This window comes from Ochotona princeps, chromosome 3, assembly GCF_030435755.1.
Source record: "Ochotona princeps isolate mOchPri1 chromosome 3, mOchPri1.hap1, whole genome shotgun sequence".
NCBI lineage: Eukaryota > Metazoa > Chordata > Mammalia > Lagomorpha > Ochotonidae > Ochotona > Ochotona princeps.
The window spans coordinates 93,840,532-93,859,096 of record NC_080834.1 but is presented as its reverse complement, the minus strand read 5'-3'; the positions used below and the strand labels follow the sequence as shown (position 1 = coordinate 93,859,096).

Genomic DNA, 18,565 nt, shown 5'->3' with positions numbered 1-18,565 from the left:
AGACAGAACTGAGTTGATCCGAAGCCAGGAGCCAGGAGCTTCTTCCAAGTCTCCCACATAGGTGAAGGTTCCCAGGACTTTGAACCATCCTCTACTACTTTCTCAGGGTGCTGGATCAGAAGTGGAGCATCTGGGGTTAGAACCAGCACCCATGTGGGTTCCCAGCACATGGGCATTGAACTTAAGCCACTAGGCTACCATGTCGGGCTCCACCTATTAGTTTTTTTTTTTTTGATAGAACCATGCAGACAACTATTTTGAGTGATTTTTAAAGTGTAGTATTTTAGAATTTATTATATAAGTGAAATTAACATTTTATTTGTTTTTCATAGCCCTTGTTTATGTTACTGCTGTCTTTTAGCCATATAATTGTTATTGAACTCTTTATTTAGTAGAACATTAAGTCTTTGACTCTCATGTAAATTAAAAACGTACTATCTTAGGGCTGGCACTGTGACGTAGTGGGTTAAGACACTGGTGTCCCATGTGGGCGCTGGGTTGATTCCGACTGTTCCACTTCCAATACAGCCCCCTGGAAAAGCAGCAGAAGATGGCCAAAGTGCTTAGTTCCCTGCACTCATGTGGGAGGCCCAAATGAAGCTCCTGGATCCTATTTCAATATGGCTCAGCCTTGATTGTTTCAACTCTCTGGGGAGTGAAGCAGTGAGTGGAAGAGATCTCTGTGTATCTCTTTCTCTCCCCCCGCCACTCGCCACCCTGTTACTCTGCCTTTGAACTAACTAGATAAATCTTTTTTTAAAAATGGACTCTGGGGGCTGCTCCCTTTGGGGTAAGTACACCAAGGGGGAAGTCTCCGGGGCTGAGTTGGGCAGGCCCGGGGTCTGGGTCCCACCCATCGCTTTCATTGAGCAGTGGACAGGATTGGGGAGGGGCACGACCTTGGGCCTGGGGGATTAAACTTCCAGCAGCCTCCCGGCTGCTGGTGGGTCTCAGCACAGGGCATCTTGTTCGGATCCTGACTCCAGCCACCACGTGCACATGATGAGCTGTCCCCAGTTGGCCAGAGCGCCATTTGGTGCCAGGCTCCGCCTGCTGGCCACCCAGCCGGGAAGCTCTGGGGTTTTGGTTCTTTGAATTTCTGCTTAGGTAGCTTCAGGTTGAACTCACAGTGCTTTTGGGATGTGAATCAGTCCTAAAGATTCCCAATGATAGTAACTCTTCCTCTGAACTTGTAATTACTAAACAATGCCGGGCACCAAACACCAGTTCATGCATAAGCTAAAGATCGCGGTTGTCCAGCAGGATATCCTATTAACTGACATGATGGATCAGCAGAGGGGTCACATTAGGCAGGGCCATGACATTAACTAGCATTCGAGAACCATATCCGGGGTAGATTCTGTGGGGGATGTGTAGGACAAATCCTGTGGAAATTCTAGCCACACTGGATAGTTTAAGAGTTGGGGTGGTGATGGACTAAGCTAGGCATGACCAAGGAGCTTGCCATCAATCACAGGTAAAGGAACCCACAACAGTCTGGACTGGTCAAGGCAGCAGCACCTGAATGTGCATCCTGAATGGGGTGTGGGGTGGGCCGGGCTGCAACATTCATCAGCTCATACAAGGCCAAATGGAAGGCCAGACTGCACTGGGCACTGACCTAAAACCCAATGGCATGTATGAGAACTGGGTCTGGGAGTGGATCAAGTGGAGGAATTTAGGAAACTCCCTTGGCGAGTCATAGCTCCTGCTGGTGAACATGTGGTCCAGACCTGGGGGTCAGACAAGCTGGGCAAAGTAGCTCCAACAGTTGGCTAATGTGTGAATTGGTAATGCAACGGGATGTACTAGGCAGGACTGATCAAACAGCCTACAAGTGAAACTAGAAACCAGCATGGAGCACAGGTAATGCCGAGCTAGGCTCTTGCACCTACTGGTCTGCGTGAGTCAGGGACGCTAAGCCACAGTGTCTAAGGCAGAGGTTGTGACAGGTGAGGGGCTGAATCAAGCTGAGTCAGAACAACCACTGGCATGCGCGTGATCTATGGCTTTGAGAAGGCCCCGTTGGGGAGCTAAGGGGACACACTAACTGGGTTGAGGTTCCCACCAAGGGGTGAGTGGGCTGGAGTTGGGGCTGCGTTCTGATCAGACCCCAACACCATCTGGTGTCCTGGAGGACCAGGGTAGATGTGGGACGGACTAGGCTAGGTCTCAGCCCCTACTGAACCATGTGTGAGCCTTGTGTGGGTATGGACGAGCCATGGCTGGGCTGAAACATCCAACAGCAAGAACCAGCTTGGGTTGAAGGCCAGTCAGGAAAAGCCACTGTTCCTACTAGGACAGGAGGTGAACTGAGTAGGGTTGGCTCATGGACCCCCTGGTACGCACTAAATATGGCATTGAGAAGGGTTCTGATGGAGGAGCCTGGGCAACTCCTCTGGCAGGACACAGACCCTGCAGGTAAGCACAAGAAGCATGGAAGGAAATAGCCCAGAATAGGCCATGGAAAGTTTCCCACTGGCATACATTTGGCATGGGTTGGGGGCAGACGAGGCTGAATCAGTTCGCGTCATCCTCTGGCAAATCCGAGCACCAGAACAGAGTATGGGTTGGGCCAGGTTCAGTCGTGACAAAAACCAGTGCACAATATGGAATGCCAGGGTGAGGTTGCCTGTACTGGATGTGACAGCAGCGCCCAAGCGGCACACATGAGAACCAGGAAGGGAGAGGGCAGAGCCGGCAGGGGGAATAAGGGGAAGGGGGTTTCCTTGCTGGACAGCTACTCCCACTGGAGAGCGTGGGCTGGGATGGGGGCAGACCAGACTAAGCAAGGCTACAACACCTGTGCGCCTCATGTGACTGGATCAGGGAAAAGCCAGGCTGGGCAAATTGTTCCTACTGGTGCAAGCATAAATCAGAGTGGGTGGGGTTGTTTGGGCTTAGCCACAGCATCAGCTGGCAAAAGCTGGCACCGGGGGTTAATTCTGTCAAGTCAAACCACAGAACTACCTGGAGAGTGCAAAATCCGGGAGTGAGAGAGACCTGGGAGGGAAATAGTGGGCTCCTCCCTCTTGGATTACCACTCCCACGGGAGGGCACGAAAACTAGGACAGGGGTTGGGGTGGCTAGATAGAGAGGCACTCAACAACATCCGTGAGGGCTGGATAGCTGAGCTGGTTAGATGGAACTAAGCTTCAATACCCATCGACATGTACAAGAGCCAAGTGGGATGTGGGACAGACTGGATTAGTCTGCTGCACATATTGGCAGACCAGGGTAGGAGGCGGGCCTGGTGGGAGTTATTGTGGGTCGCTCCGACTGGGCTGCAGCTCCCCCTGGTTTATGCAAGGGCCGAGTATGTGCTGGGCAGAACCAGCCTGGACTGTAACACCGTTCAAGTGGAAGTCAGGGCTGAAAACAGAACCAACCCAGCAACTGCAACCACCAACTGATCAGGGCGATGAACTGTGCCGGGCCCTGTACTTGCTATTACATACAAGAATCTGGCCTGGGAACATCTCAGACAAAGTTTCTTTGGAGATCTCCGCAATTGAACTGCCGGACTCAGAACCCTAACCATCAAAAGACAGAAGACAGAACAAGTCAATCAACCACCTCAGCTATATGTTGGCAGTGAAATACTGGGCAAACAGAGACTCTATGATGGACTATGTCGACCAGTGGATTCTTCAACGATCTCATCGTGCTTGGAGTGGAGAGACTGACAGCGATTCATAACTGGTGAACTATCAAAACCACTTGAGCAAGGATCTCAGAGTATGCCCCACATCCAGGACCTGGGGTGGGAAACTGGGTGGGGCCTTCTCCCTCAATATCCCCCTTTGCCTCAGATACATGAAGAAAACAATATGGAAATAGTAGCCTTGCCCACTTTCCTATAGCCCTTGAACCTTTTTACCGTAATTAACTATGTAAAGACTGTCAAAAATATAATAAAAAAAGAAAACATGGATTGCCCCTAAAATAAAAACTGAAAGAGAAAAAAAAGACAAAAGAGAGGAAGGAAGGAAGGAAGGACAGTAAGCATTAGTCTACTCAGAATAGTATCTCTGAACTACACTGAATCTTTTCTCTTTGTGTTAATATCATATTAGGCTGAGAATGGAAAAACATTTGTGTGATGAATTTTCCAAGAGTAATATTTAGAATCACACTGGGATATCACAAAAAGGGACAAGCAAGAATTCCAAAACATAATGGTTCTTGAGTACTTGTTCGCCACTCAGAGCTCTTGGATATAATGAAGAAAAGCAAATGAGTGATTGCATCCATGTCTTGACAATAAGAATTTTTGGTTATATAAAAAGGAGTGAACTGAGTACAAGCACTAAAGTCAGGTGAAATTCCAAAAATTTATAAAGTGGAGCTAGCATCATTGCAAGTATGAACATAATTTATTTTATCCTTAAAGATTATTTCCCAAATATATTATTGGCTGAAGCCTGGAAATCATGACTAACACCATTACAATAAAGTAATCTATAGAAAGACTGAAAAAATAGATGCACCCAGGATTGGGGCAAAGATTTTTCAAATGAATCGAATAAAGCCCTCAATGATTATCAAGGTCATGGTAAACTTGGGGTACTATTTTAAAGAGGCTCTCAATGGTCAAACATAGGATAATTTGAACAAAAACAGGAATAAAAACTAAAATAGATGAAAATACATCAATCATGTCTAACGTTATGGCACTTTAACAATGTCTCAGTTGTTAAATGAGCCAACCCTTAATAAGAAAGCTATTTAAACAAAAGATAAAATCAAATATTTGTTTTACTTTCTTAAACTGAGTCTCAGGGTAATGAAAGAGTTGAATAAAGATGTTTCTCCTTACAGAAATAATCCACCTTGAAAATATAATGGTGTAAGAGAAGTAAAAATGGATTGTTTTCTTTTTTTAAAGATTTATTTTTTATTGCAAAGTCAGATATAAAGAGAGAAGGAGAGACAGAGAGGAAGGGCTCCCATCTGTTAATTCACTCGCTAAGCTGCTGCAGCAGCCGGAGCTGTGCTGATCTACAGCCAAGAGCCTAGATCCTCTTCTGTGTTTCCCACACAGGTGCAGGATCCCAAGGATGTGGGACCATGCTTGACTGCTTTCCCAGGCCACAAGCAGGAAGCTGGATGAGAAGCAGGGCTGCCTGGATTAGAACTTGCGTCCGTATGGGATCCTGGTGCGTTCTAGGCGAGGACTTTAGCCACTAGGCCACCATGCCAGGCCCAAGACTAGCACAATTTGAGGCAGGTGTGATTTTTTTCTTGCTTCTTCTCTTGACCATGTCTGGAAACATGTTTAGATTTTCCTTCATTAGCTCCTTTAATATAATATTCGCAGATGTTAGTGTGGCACACGAGACCATGTCTAGAAAGCCGACTGTTGACATGTGGAGCAAGGAGGAGCCTGTGCAGTGATTGATGGAGCCTTTCACCTCTACTCTGATGGTGTTATGCTCATTTTAAGGGGAATTAATAGACTTTGTGCTAAGGAGCACTCTACCTGCAACTTCTTTTTCCAATGTAACACATGCTGATTGATGGGATTCTCTGCTGTAGAGCCCAACGACTTCTCAGGATGGCAATGACAATCTGGGGGACACAGTCATTTCAGTACCAACTAGAATTTCCATCTCATGAGATGGGGAGAGATTGACAAGCCTAGGACATGTAAGGCCTTATGCTCTTAATCAGGAAGAAGTAGTTACAGAAGATGTGATGAAGCTTCATTCTTCAACAACCCTTAACATTGGGGGCCAAAAATCTCTGATGAGGGAACCAAATCAGACAGACAAATAGCTAGTTTAGAGTTATGAACTGGCAACCATAACTCCAACCTCCACATGACCCCTTCTTCAGAATGTACTTCCCCCACCAGGAACTTGAGCGACTGTATCATAGTACCATGAGCCTCCTCTTTTCTGGGCTCATAGGAGGCCGGCAACAGGGAGGGATGCTCTCTTTTCCCACAAGCACAGGATGAAAGCTGAAAGATCTCTGTCCTATCTTTCCCCTTCCTGTCCACTCTATCCCTGAATGTGTCACAGGTGTATCTGGGATTTACTCACCTTTTAAACAACTGGAAAGATATATCATAGCCATATTTTATGAATAAATTAATGCCCCAAATATCAAACTATAGATTCAATGTAAATGAAATCAAAATCCTGTCATTTTATTTTAAAAATTAACAAGTTGATTCTAAAATTCATAGACATAATTATTTTATTTCAAAACTTATTATGAGGCTATTTTTATGGCAGTGGTGAATATATCAATCAAATAGGACCCAGAGCCCCAAAATACGTCCACTTATATATGTACAATTGATTCTTTACAAAGATGCAAATGCAACCACTAGAGAAAGATTAATCTTTTTAACAAACATTAAGACATTTAGATACCTGCTTGAAAAAAATAAACTTCAGTCCCAAACAAAAAAAAATGATTAATCAAAACAGAGAAATCAAAATAAAATATAAAACTAAATGCAATACATAAAATACAAAGACTTAGGAAATAATATGAAAAATTGGTGACCTTGAGCAGGCAAAATTTTCTTGGTTATAAAATCAAGAATGTGATTTGCAAAAGAAAACAAATTACAGACTAGATTTAAATGTAGAGTGTGTTTTTAGAGAAATGCTATGAAGAGAATGAAAATGTAAGTCATGGACTAAGAGAAGCTATTTGCAAAGCATGTCTGATACAAGACACAACAAAACAATCATATAAAAAGTCTTGAATAGACATTTTATAGCATAAGAGGTATAACAGTAGATAATAAACACTTGAGAAGATGTTCAAGGCCATCAGTCACTAGATAGATACAAATGAAAATGACAATGAGATCGTACCATATATGGAGGTGTCTAAAACTAAGAAAGATTAACCACATCAAGTGTTGGTGAGAATGTGGAGCGACTAGAACTCTCATCCCACTGCTGGTGGGAATGTAAAATGGTACAGTCACTTTGCAAAAAGTTTGACAGCTTCTTGAAATGATAAACATATGCCTACCACATGACCCAACCATTCTACAACTAGTTATTCCCTACAAGAAATGAAATTGTGTGTCCATGCAAAGACCTGTGACCATAATGACTTAGCAATATTATCTACAACAGCCCAAACTGGAAAAAAAATACAAATACTCATACAAATACTTGTGCGTGAATAGATTAATAAATTGGTGTTACCATGCAATGAGATACTCTCAGGCATAAAAAGGAAAGCATTATCAGCACTTATAATAAAATGGATAGAGTGCAAGCCATATGGGAAGCGGGACAGACTGGACTAGTCTGCTATGTATACTGGCAGGCCAGGGTGAGGGGCGGGCCTGGTGGCGGTTATTGTGGGTCGCCCCGACTGGGCTGCAGACCCCACTGGTTGATGAAAGAGTCTAGTGCATGCTGGACAGAACCAGGCTGGACTGCAACACCCTTGGTTCCAGTGCAAGTCGGGACTGAGAACGGAGCCAGCCCAGCAACTGCAACCACCAACTGATTGTGGCGATGGACTGTGCCGGAACCGGTACTAGCTGGAACATGCGGGAATCTGATCTGGAAATACCTCGAAGTCTCTTTGGTGATCTCCCCAATCGAACTGCTGGACTCAGAGCCCTGGCTAAGAGAGGACGGAGGACGGAACAGGTCAATCAACCACCTCAGCTAAACGTTGGGCAGCGAAATACTGGGCAAACGAAGACTCCATGATGGACTGTGTTAATCAGTGGCTTCTTCAATGACCTAATCGAGCTGGGAGGGATGTGACTGGCAGCGATCCATAACTGGAAGACTATTAAGACTACTTGAGCAAGTATCTCAGCATGCCCCACATCTGGGACCTTGGATGGGTGGAAGACTGAGTGGGGATTCTCCCTCAATATCCCCCTTCACCTCAGATACATAAATAATATAATAAAAATATATATTAAAAAGAAAAAAATGATAGAAGACAAGTAAATGAATATCTGAGTCTGGTGGGAGAGGGGGAAGGGCTGGGAGGTACTACAGATAAGCACAGGATACCTGTAGGTGAGGTCAATCAAATTATCTTGACTGTGGAGATGGTTTCATTGCTATTTCTTTTGTATCAAACAGTACATCATAAATAAGATCCATTTATCATATACCAATTCCATTTCAATCAAATCATCTTTAAAGGTCAAAAATATCCTAAATGCTACACTTTCATAAGAAAATGCAAAAAAAATATGAAGAAGAGAGTAGTAGCAACAATCAGAAACAGAAATTTCAGTGCTTTTCTGGTTCTATGTGCAAACCACATAGATCTATAGCAATGGATCTTACCTTTTCTTCCCAAAACAGAGACTGTAATGCTATTGTGTGACTCAACTAGACGATGGAGTTTTACAGATTGCTGGAAAAGAAAAAAAAAGAGGAAAGCCTTATCTGCTTGAGTAGAGATGCCAGATATTTTACTCTGTAAGGTACCCACTTTATTTAAAGATAGGTCAGTTTCCAGCTGAATACACTCTTTATAAACAAAACAGTGAGCATGCTACCCTTCAACAGAAAAAACTTCCAATTTGCTGTGCTCCTCTCCTGGCAAAGTAATAATAATAATAATAATAATAATAAATATGTACTCTTCAGCAGAAACATGTTCCCATGCATGCTTTTCTAGTCAAAAGGAGTAGTTTAAAAAAACACACACAAATTTGTGTTCAGTCATTTAAGTAGGTATGTGTCATTAAGAACACATCATTCAAAATGTGTGTTTGTACCTACATAGTTTAAAGCACCAACTGTCCTTGCAGCTTTGAGTTGTCCCATGTTACAGTCTCCAGTCAATTAACACTTAAGGAGTTTGGTAATTCCTGCTATTTCCTCATGGTATTTATTGGTCTAATACAAGAAACATATGGAGTAATGAACACAAAGTAAAATAAAATTGAATCTATTTCTGCATGTATTAAAAAAATAGAAGATCTTCCAACTGATTTGGGGCATGAAAAGTCCCTGTCATTCAGTGTGTTAAATTTTCTCCTGATTTTCAAATAAGACACTCTACATTTCCTGATTTAATATTATTTGCAAATAATATTTGTGTATTCTAAAAATGATCAAAGACAGGGAGTTTGCTATCAACTCTCCCATTTATTCATTCGTGCATCCATTCGGCATTTATTGAGCAGCCTGCTAGTGCTCCGGGAACTCTGCTAAGAGATCAGGCAGAACAGTAACCAGAAGACAGAGCCTTCCACCATTAAGGGACTTACACTGTCTTGAGAAAATGCATCTCAATGCAATATTCTACATGAATGTATGATTACAATCGGCAACGAGATGAGGCTAAAAGCTCTAGGACTCTGTGGAGCAACAAGAACAAAGAAAATTTTCCTTGAAGAGGTAATATTGAATCTAACACCTGAATAGGAGTCGTTTTAGGAGTCGTTTTAGTCAAAGGAGTGAAGGCAAATCATGAAGAGGCAAAGAAAGGGCAATTTCAGGTGACATGTCTCCATGTGCTCATGTAGCCACAGAAAGGACTATGTTTCATTAAACAAAGACTGGTATGTTAGAAGGCAAGAAATACAGAGCAGGCTTGGGTGAATTCAGGAAGGAGAGCTAAGCAAGAGCAAATGTAAGCCACGAGTACAGTCAGAGCAGTTCAAGTTACAAGGACCACCAGCAAGCTCCAAGTGCAAGAGGAGCAGGGTACTCTGACTGCACTCTGAGAATCCCTCAGGGATTTTCTCACAAGGGCTGAGAAGTCAAAACTATTTCCATAAATAAGATATTTGTATCCCATCAAAAACCGTAAAGTTCCAGAGACCAGGAAGCTGAAAAAACTTCTCAGAATCTTAAGGTAATGGTGAGGTTCAGAAGTTAATGGTGACAGCAGCCAACAGTAATACTTTGCAGGAACTTGGCCAGTGAGAGCATGTGAATAATCATGATTTTGGTTTATATTTCAAAATGGTGGCTCAGGGAGGATAGTTTTGTAGTTGATCAGATTAAGCCACCATTTGCAATAATCAGCACATTCAGTTGTTGTTCAAACCCAGTTACTATGTTTTCAATCCAGTATCTCTACTAATGTACCTGGCAGAGCAGCAGAGGATAGTCTGAATGCTTGGACCCCAGTAACCCAGGTAGGAGACCAGGATGCAGTTTCTGGTTCCTGGCATAAGCCTGACACAACCTCATCTGTCTCAACCATTTACAGAATGAACAAACAGACAGAGGCTTGCTCTCTCTCTCTCTCTCTCTCTCTCTCTCTCTTCCTGTCACTTTGCCTTTCAAAAAAATAAATCTTAAAATAAATGTAGTTCAGCCAATTGCATGGAGACTGCATTAGAGGCAGGCAAGAGCAAATGTAGTAAGACAAATTGGCAGACAATTGACAGGCAGGGGATGGTAACTTGGACTAATTTTGGTGGAGAAGGAAAAGTGACTAACACTAGAACAATCAACAGAACTGGTCATATGACCGGGAAAGAAGGGAAAACAATTTTAAGAATGGGATGGCAGCCAGATCCCAGGCTTTTGCAAATGAATGGTCAGTGGTATCATCAAACCAAAGAAGCCTAATGAGCAAATCTGGGGAGGAATTCTTAAGTTCAGTATTGACTGCATTGAGTTTAATGTGACATTTTAGTTATGAGAATGAGGATATTAAACCATCTATTTGAGCTTTGTTTTTAAGATGGAAGAGGTTTCAAAATATCCCATGCTGATGAAAGGAGTCTCCGGCAGAATGAGAGAGAATTCACAGACTCCATGAGCTTCCCAGTAGGAGGAGAGAGGACAGCCTGTTAAGCCGGCAGAGGGCCGTCCTCCACCACAGTGAGGAGTGAGTACAAGTGGAGTGTGTGGAGATGCGTGTCTGGGACTGTGAATGTGGGAGTTGGGCAAATTGTCCAGCGTCTCCCATCTTCGTGGAGTATAAAAAAAATAGGCATCTCAAAAAGCTAAAGAGAGATGACTTGGAAAATTAATTTGAAAGAATAAAAGAGTAACTTGCTCAGAGACATGGAAAGTTTACCTGTATGAGATGGGCAATTCATGGTTTTAGAGAGAAGTCAATCATGTTTTCTCTGGGATTATTTTCCAGTAGTGCCTAGACCCTCTGGTGCCTAGCAAAAGTCAGGAGCTGAATCAGGACCTTGACAAATGAGTGTCAATCAAACTTGTAGTGCAGGGGAACACATGTTGAAAAGATGCCTCTGCCTTCTAACCTTCTAGCCTTTACCATCTTTAAGGTCCTCAGTGTTCTCTATATTTTTTTCGTTTATAGTTACTTCTTGAGCCTTTGCATTTTTTTTTTCGTTTATCATCCCTGAGTAAAATAAAGACAGGGAAAAAAAAAACTTGAGGTCAGAGCTTAAAATGGAGAGGAAGAGATGGAACCAGCTTGCTGAGTATTAGTGACTGTGCTAAACATTTGCAAACTTGGTCTCAATCAATATGAAGTGGGCACAACTATTTACTGGCTCTCCTTTTTAGTAAAATTTCAGTGAAGTAATTATTGCTGTCTCTCTTAAACTACAAAATTAATGGGAAAACTCACCTCTCTGAGATCATATACTGTCAAAGCTATGGAAATGATGGACATGATTATGATGGCAAAAGCATATTCCTTATAATCTTCACTAAACCATAGACAGACACTGAAGAGTTGAAATATGTAAAATGGATTTAGAACCTGTTAACAGACAAAAAATAAGAAGACAAGGGAGACATTTAGACTTCACACTTGGTAATTCATTGACCTGTTTGTTTCCATAATATCTCTTTGAGATGAGTCATCCCATGCAGTCTTACTATTATTATTAAATTTATTCAGCAATTACATCTGTCAGATACAGTAATAGCAACTTTACCTAAATTTGTTCATTTAATTTCCATGTAACCTTGTTAACCAGAAGTTATTGATTTACTCCATCATAAAGATAAAGAAATGGAGCCTTCAATCTTGAGAAACTTGTCCCATCATACAGCTGTGATCAGCACTGAGTGGAGATTCAAATCAAGTCAATCTGATCCTAGAACACTTATAAACATAAGTGCTGCTGCCTTTTAAAACTTGCAAAGCAGCATGTCTTGTGTCATCATGGTGACCATCTCCAAACTGTCTAAAGAATAGATACAAATATTTTCCATTTATAATCACTGGACTGGAGAAAGCTGAAATTTTAGTTCAAGCTTATGAAGTTGAAAGATTTTCTTGGTTATGCTTCTATTCTGTGGCATATTTCAGTCCGTTGAGGAGCTGTACAATAACAGGTGAGTTCAAGATTACATTCTTCCAGAAGCAGAAAGCTGAGTCAAAAGTGGTAAGTTATAGTGGAATGTGGAGAATTCCATCGGGAACAGACATTAACTCCTTGAGTTGTGCTGCTGCTTTGTGGCCTGAATCACATGCTTTTGCATGGTTTCCGTCCGGCCAAAACCAGCACTGTAGTTCTTGCTCCTACTGAGAGAGGAAGCATGCAGAAAGCTCCTCTCAATTTGCTTCTCTTCCTTTCATGTTTCAAGATTTGCCAGAAGTATTGAGACATTACTTTGACATTAGTAAGCACTTTTTTTCAAGCAAGAACCAGTAAGTGCCAAGTACAGAGGAAGCTCTATAGTAAAGCTTTGTGGTTATGAAACATGAGAAGGCCAGGTATGGAGTCCACATGGAACATTTCGTCCTTCTTTCCCTCTCACACATACAATGAATTAGGTCCGTAGAACTTAGTAAGGTTAAATAGATGGTTTTATTCTTCCCAAAACTTTAAATGCCAAGGAAACTGTATACGTCATTAAGAAAAAGATTATTTATATAACATTTATCATTTTAGCTTCACAAAATTGAAATGGGTGGGGTAATAATAGTACTGTAAAAACTAGAAGGAAGGGAGGGAAGGAAGAAAGAGGTAAGGAAGTAGGATGAACCAGCATGTATTCAACTCGACGTTAAATCACACGAGTACACACGAGTGTCCCACTCTGCATTTTATTACACAATGAACAAAAGAGGCACTTCAAGAGAAAGAGAAGAAATATGAAAAACACACTTGACAATCTTTTTAAATACCTCAAAAATTAATCATTTATTAATAAGTAGTGCTACTGATTCTTTGACTAAAACAAAATTAATTTCTATCAAATACTGAGAGGAAATATTAAAGAAATTACCTCTTTGATGAGAAGTTTCCAAATTGGTGTGATTTCAACATCAATAGTGTTGGGTCCACATATTAACCTCCTGTACCAGAAGAACACAGCTCACTTTGTTGCCAATAATGAACAATGAAACTCATTCTCACCCATTCAGAAAAAGTTCTACTCCATGCTTGCTAACTCACCTGTATGATCAACAAAGCCCTCTCTTGTTTTGTAATATTTCGATCTTTTTCTGAACAACTGGGTCCCAAGTATTAAAAACAATGAACAAGACCATATTGCTTCTCTTGACCTAAATTCCCTAAAGGTGTAACAACTTCCTCAAATGGTAATTTGGATATTGAAAATCACCTATTGTTTCATTCAATTAGTTTCAAAACTGACATGTTTCTGACTTTGTCTCTCCTGAATTTTTGGTTCATGGAAGAGGGCTGGGGAGGTCATTAGGAAAAAACATACCATACCTATCATCCTACCCCTCTTCAGAAATAATAAAAATCTGCAGTATTTGTTGCAATATGAATGGAAAGATCCAGGGCTCTCAATACATAGAATTACACATCTGTCTAAAAGAAGACTCAGAGATGTGTTCTTTTGGTTATGTGGAACACTGGCATTTTGACTTATTTTGCCTTTGAGAAAACACTAACCACTCTCTATATCTTTCACAGACCCTCAAATCCAAAAGCTTGGCAGAATGTTTCAGAGCAGAGCCCTCCAATTGGCCCGTGCATAAAGCTAACTTGGTGACCTTATTGAAAAGGAAGGCTCTGGTCCATGAGGGGAGAGACCTGGTCTGAAATTCTGTATATCCAAGCTCCCAGAAGGTGCTGATGTTCCATGACTCTAGGTGTTCCCAGAGTCCTGGAAACAGAGTGAGGAGGAATGCAAAAGTCACAGAAAGAGCCCCAGCAAGGCCTTTACTCAGTCCCCCTGCCCTGTTCTACAGCTTGGAAGCCAAGGCCCAGAAGAAGACATTTGTTCAAAACCACAGACGCACTCAACATCCCAGTGCCCGTCCCAAATCCTCTGCCTCATAACTGACTTGGAGTTCTGCAACAGCAAATCTTCCATAGTGTTCTTATGGGCTCCCTAGCTGCTGTCGAAGCATGTAGGAGATAATGTATGTGAAAGCATCCACCTTAATAGTGTAAATAGAGCATTACGATATTTTCTGATGTTAAGCAATCCGCTAGGGGATAACAGTTCTTTCAAGCTACATAAGCAACAGTTTCACAATACCTAATTTCTTGTTCTTCTCTTGTTAGACCTGATCCAAACCTTAGGTGTATCTTGGCGGAACTGAGCCAATCTTCCAAAGAACTAGAATAATAATAATTAGATGAACATATTTGGCAGTAACACATTTGAAGTCGTAATTTTCCTTATTAGAGGTACCTGTTAGAAGAACATACCCAATTTTCTGGAACTGTTCTTCCAAGTTGTTCCAAACATATCTTATTTTCTGCACTTTTATGCATCTTACCTGCAAAAGAAAAGCACCAAGTTTCTAGTGTGAGGATCACAGAGGACACAGCATCACAGACGAGGGAAGCAAACACAGAGTCCTGATACACTTATTTATTTTATTCTTCTCTATTTTAGCTATCCTTTCTGCTTCACCAATGGCATACTTTATTAGAAGTCATAATTCAGTAAAATTTGTCCTGGGCCTACTCTATTGATGAAATACATTGATTAATAACTCATGTTTCTATACTCTACTACTTTTTTTAAAAAAGATTTAGTTATTTTTATTAGAAAGCAAGATATACAGAGAGGAGGAGAGACAGAGAGGAAGATTTCCCTCCTGTTGTTTCACTCCTCATGTGACTGCAACAGCCAGAGATGAGCTAATTTGAAGCCAGGAACCCTGAGCCTCTTCCGGGTCTTCCACATGGGTGCAGGATCCCAAGGCTTTGGGCCATTCACAACTGCTTTCCCAGGCCATAGCAGGGAGCTAAATGGGAAGCTGGGCCCCCAGGTTTAGATCCGGAACCCATATGGGATCCTGGAGCGTGCAAGGTGAGCACTTTAGCTGCTAGTCTACCGCGCTGGGTCTCTCTATTACTTTTAAAATGTGAAGGAAAGGAAGTATTTTCCAGAGCCAGCACTGTAACTTAATGTGTTAAGCCTTCACCTGCACTGCTGGCATCCTACATGACCACCTATTTGAGTCCCAGCCATTCCACTTCCCATGCAGCTCCCTGCTAATGTATGTGGGAAAGTGATGGCAGATAGCCCAACTGCTTGAGATCCAGAAACACAAATAGCAGTCTCAGCCAAAGCTCCTGACTACTGCTGTGTCCTGGTCCAACCCTGGTTGTTGTGGCCATTTGGAGAATGAAGAAACAGGTGAAAGAATCCCCACCCCTGCTATTGTGCCTTTCAATTAAATTTAAAAAAAAAAAAAAAAAAAACTTGTTACAATCTACTACAAGTGCTGGTACCCCATAAGGCTGCCAGTTCATGTCCAGGCCATTCCACTTCTAACTCAGCTCCCTGCTTATGGCCTAGGAAAGCAGCAGAGGGAGGTCCAAAGCCTTAAGCTCCTGCACCCATGTATGCAGCCTGGGAAGAAGCTCCTGGCTCCTGACTTCAGATCAGCTCCACTCTGGCCATTACAGGCCTTTGGGGAGTTAACCAGCACATGGAAAATCTTTCTGTCTCTCCTTCTTTCTGTAAATCTGCCTTTCAAGTAAAAAATAAAGAAACCCTTTTTGAAAGCTAAAATATTTTCCCAGAAAGAAATCTATTTCATGCATTCCAATATGTATATATCAAAGAAATAATGATATAATGAAGTAAAAATATAGTCTTGAAATTCTATAGAAACATGAGGATGGAAAGCATTCTGAAGGAGATGACAACTGAGCTACAATATTAGAGAAATGGAAGAATATTGCTCAGGTGAGAAGAGGACAAATAGAAGAGATAGTCCACGAGTCAGTGGAGAGGTGGAAGTCAAGGAGTGGGCCTCTGTCACTGCAGAATGGAGAATAAACCTGGAAGAATAAACTAAGACCAAATATGAGCAGTGTTAAATGCTAGGGTAAGGTATCTGTGACTTTAACTTATAGGCGACAGGCCTAGGAATAATCTATAGAAGATGCTAAAAAAAAAAAAAGATGAAGCTGGTAAGAGAGGGGTTGAGGGTGCTTGCAGTGGAAGAGCGAGGGTGAGTGCTGGTAATGATTGCCTTCTTGCTTCTGATGTCTCTAAGCAGTTTAAATGTGAATCTGAGTTGCCATGAACTGCTGGTCCAACCACGCACAAAGACAAGCAATAAGAGTGTGATGCTGCAATACAGAAATGGTTATAGTCTCAGACTTCAAAAACCACTTGTGTTTGCCTGTTCCTTTCCCCTCCAGCAGGTTCTGATTTTATTTGGCTGCAGTGCATCATGGGCATGAATATTTCAGAATTTCCCCCAGGTAGTTTTAATGTGCAGCCAAAGTCAGGAAACAATGTTCAAAGCTTCTTTTTATAGCTACTCTGCTGCTGTGTGCTTTAGCTGAGTATCTTTGCACCTCGGTTTCTCCAGGAATAAATGGAGGTAATTGGCCAGATAATGTTTGAGTTCCACTTCAGCTCCTCTATCTATCTCCTACACCTAGCAATGATATAGTCAGTGCAGGCATTATAAAATAAATTGTAAAACTGGAAAGAACATACAGCTGGAAAGTTTTAAGTACTCAATATATTCTTGATTAGGTAAGTGAAGGAATGCTTTGCAAAACCATGTCAACCAGAAATATGGTTTGAATCCCTGCACTCCAGTAAAAGTTACCTCAAATGAATCTTGATTCCACTCATTAAGCAAATGTGTGTGTGTGCATGTGTGCACACAAGCTTATTCAATAAGCTAGTTGCAAAGTAAAGTATTAAAAATGTGTCCTATTTCCAATTGATTTTCATTACAAATGTAAAGGACACTTTCATTGGTAATACTTGATAATTGATAATAAATTGAAAATTAGAGAACAAAGTATTTGAAAGTGTCTAGTCCTACAGTGGCTCAGCTATCATGATCCTATGAGGAACTCAAGTTTGTTGCCTTAGAATTTAACTTTCCTTTGCAGTACTCCCCAAAGTTTTGCAAAGAGAATCGGGTACTGACAGTCACTGTTTTTTCAACAGCTTCTCACACATTATCCTCATCATCGTATGGTAGGATAGACATTGCTTCCACCCTCACTCTGCACCTGAACTTCATTTTGGTGGAGCCACTTGCAAAGCTGGAATTTTTGCACTGGTCCATCTGGCTCTAAAGTTCAGCCACTCAAAGGACATAATATTTAGTTTCCAAAAGAGAATCTGAAAATCCCTTAATGTCAGCATTCAAGTTGTATAAGGTAGGGACTGTCCACTTGATGAACTTCATAAATTTGCTAATCTGTTTTAGAAATTTAAAAAAAAAAAAGGATAAAGGAGAAGCCTCAGTAGAATGTGAGGCCCTGAGGAGTTACAGAACTCTTATCAAAAGGCTGTGAAACAACAGATTGAAACATACACAGAGCATCCTGAACATGAACCATCCAAAGATGAAGGAAGCCATACAAGGGATAAAGATATTACTAGTACATTGCATTGTAGGCCTTAGAGACTGCATGATGACTTTTATGGACACCCTTGCAGAATGAGAAAGCTAACGTCCTCATAGACCTTCCAAGCATCTTTGAGATTCCTCCACACAAAACTCTGCCTGCAGTTTATCTGCTTCTTTCATCACCTTTGGAGCCTCTGCAAACAGGTGAGAGGTTAAGGAAGAGATGAGTTTATTCACCCATTTCCTAGAACTTTGGACCAGAAAACTGTAACTCGGAAATGGAGTATTTACTGTAGAGTGATTTTCATCATCCCACCCCTGATTCAGGAAGAGTTCCTCTTCCTAGGCTTCTCACCCTCCATTGCTTGTTGGCACATGCTGCCAGAGCACCCTGTTTCAGCAGTGGGTTTCAGTGGGACCCACAAGATGGTCCTTATACTCTCCCCAGTCTATATTTGGTGGCACTCTCCAAACTTCCTGTAGATGGTCCAATTGATCCGTGTGGTTGCATGTTATTGACATCATGCCACCAAGGCTGAGTCCATGACTTCTCTTTCAGTCCAATGAAAGTTTTAGCCCTATTGTCAATTTAAATCACGGCAATTCACAAATCACCTTAATATATGCCTTTTAATGCAAGCCTTCTTATTTTGGGTTCACAATCGCCCTGGGAAACAGGCAGGGAAGGGATTGTTGCTCTAGTTCTGTAAATAAGAAACACAAGACTCAGAGAGGGTCGGGTTATTAGCCCAACTCCCTGAGAAACAACTTTCTGTTTCTAGACCTCTTCTCCTTTCTTAAGTTCTGTTTACTTATTTGAGCATCTCTTCATTTGTCTGCACATTTATGTATTCAATGCAGTTAAGAATGCATGAATTTCTAGACAGTAAGACTC

At 41.7% G+C, this 18,565-nt stretch overlaps 1 protein-coding gene across 4 annotated transcripts in view; it reads right to left on the bottom strand.

Moving 5' to 3' along the window:
* ATP13A4 (ATPase 13A4) overlaps window positions 1-18,565 on the bottom strand; it is a 119,120-nt gene that overhangs the window by 56,964 nt on the left and 43,591 nt on the right. For all 4 annotated transcript variants that reach the window (XM_058662109.1, XM_058662110.1, XM_058662107.1 and 1 more), the window contains exons 4-8: window positions 14,537-14,607; window positions 14,364-14,444; window positions 13,134-13,203; window positions 11,521-11,655; window positions 8,295-8,364 (exon numbers count right to left, since the gene is read on the bottom strand). In XM_058662109.1, the coding sequence (XP_058518092.1) occupies window positions 8,295-8,364; window positions 11,521-11,655; window positions 13,134-13,203; window positions 14,364-14,444; window positions 14,537-14,607 (427 nt within the window). The remainder of the gene's footprint in view (window positions 1-8,294; window positions 8,365-11,520; window positions 11,656-13,133; window positions 13,204-14,363; window positions 14,445-14,536; window positions 14,608-18,565) is intronic.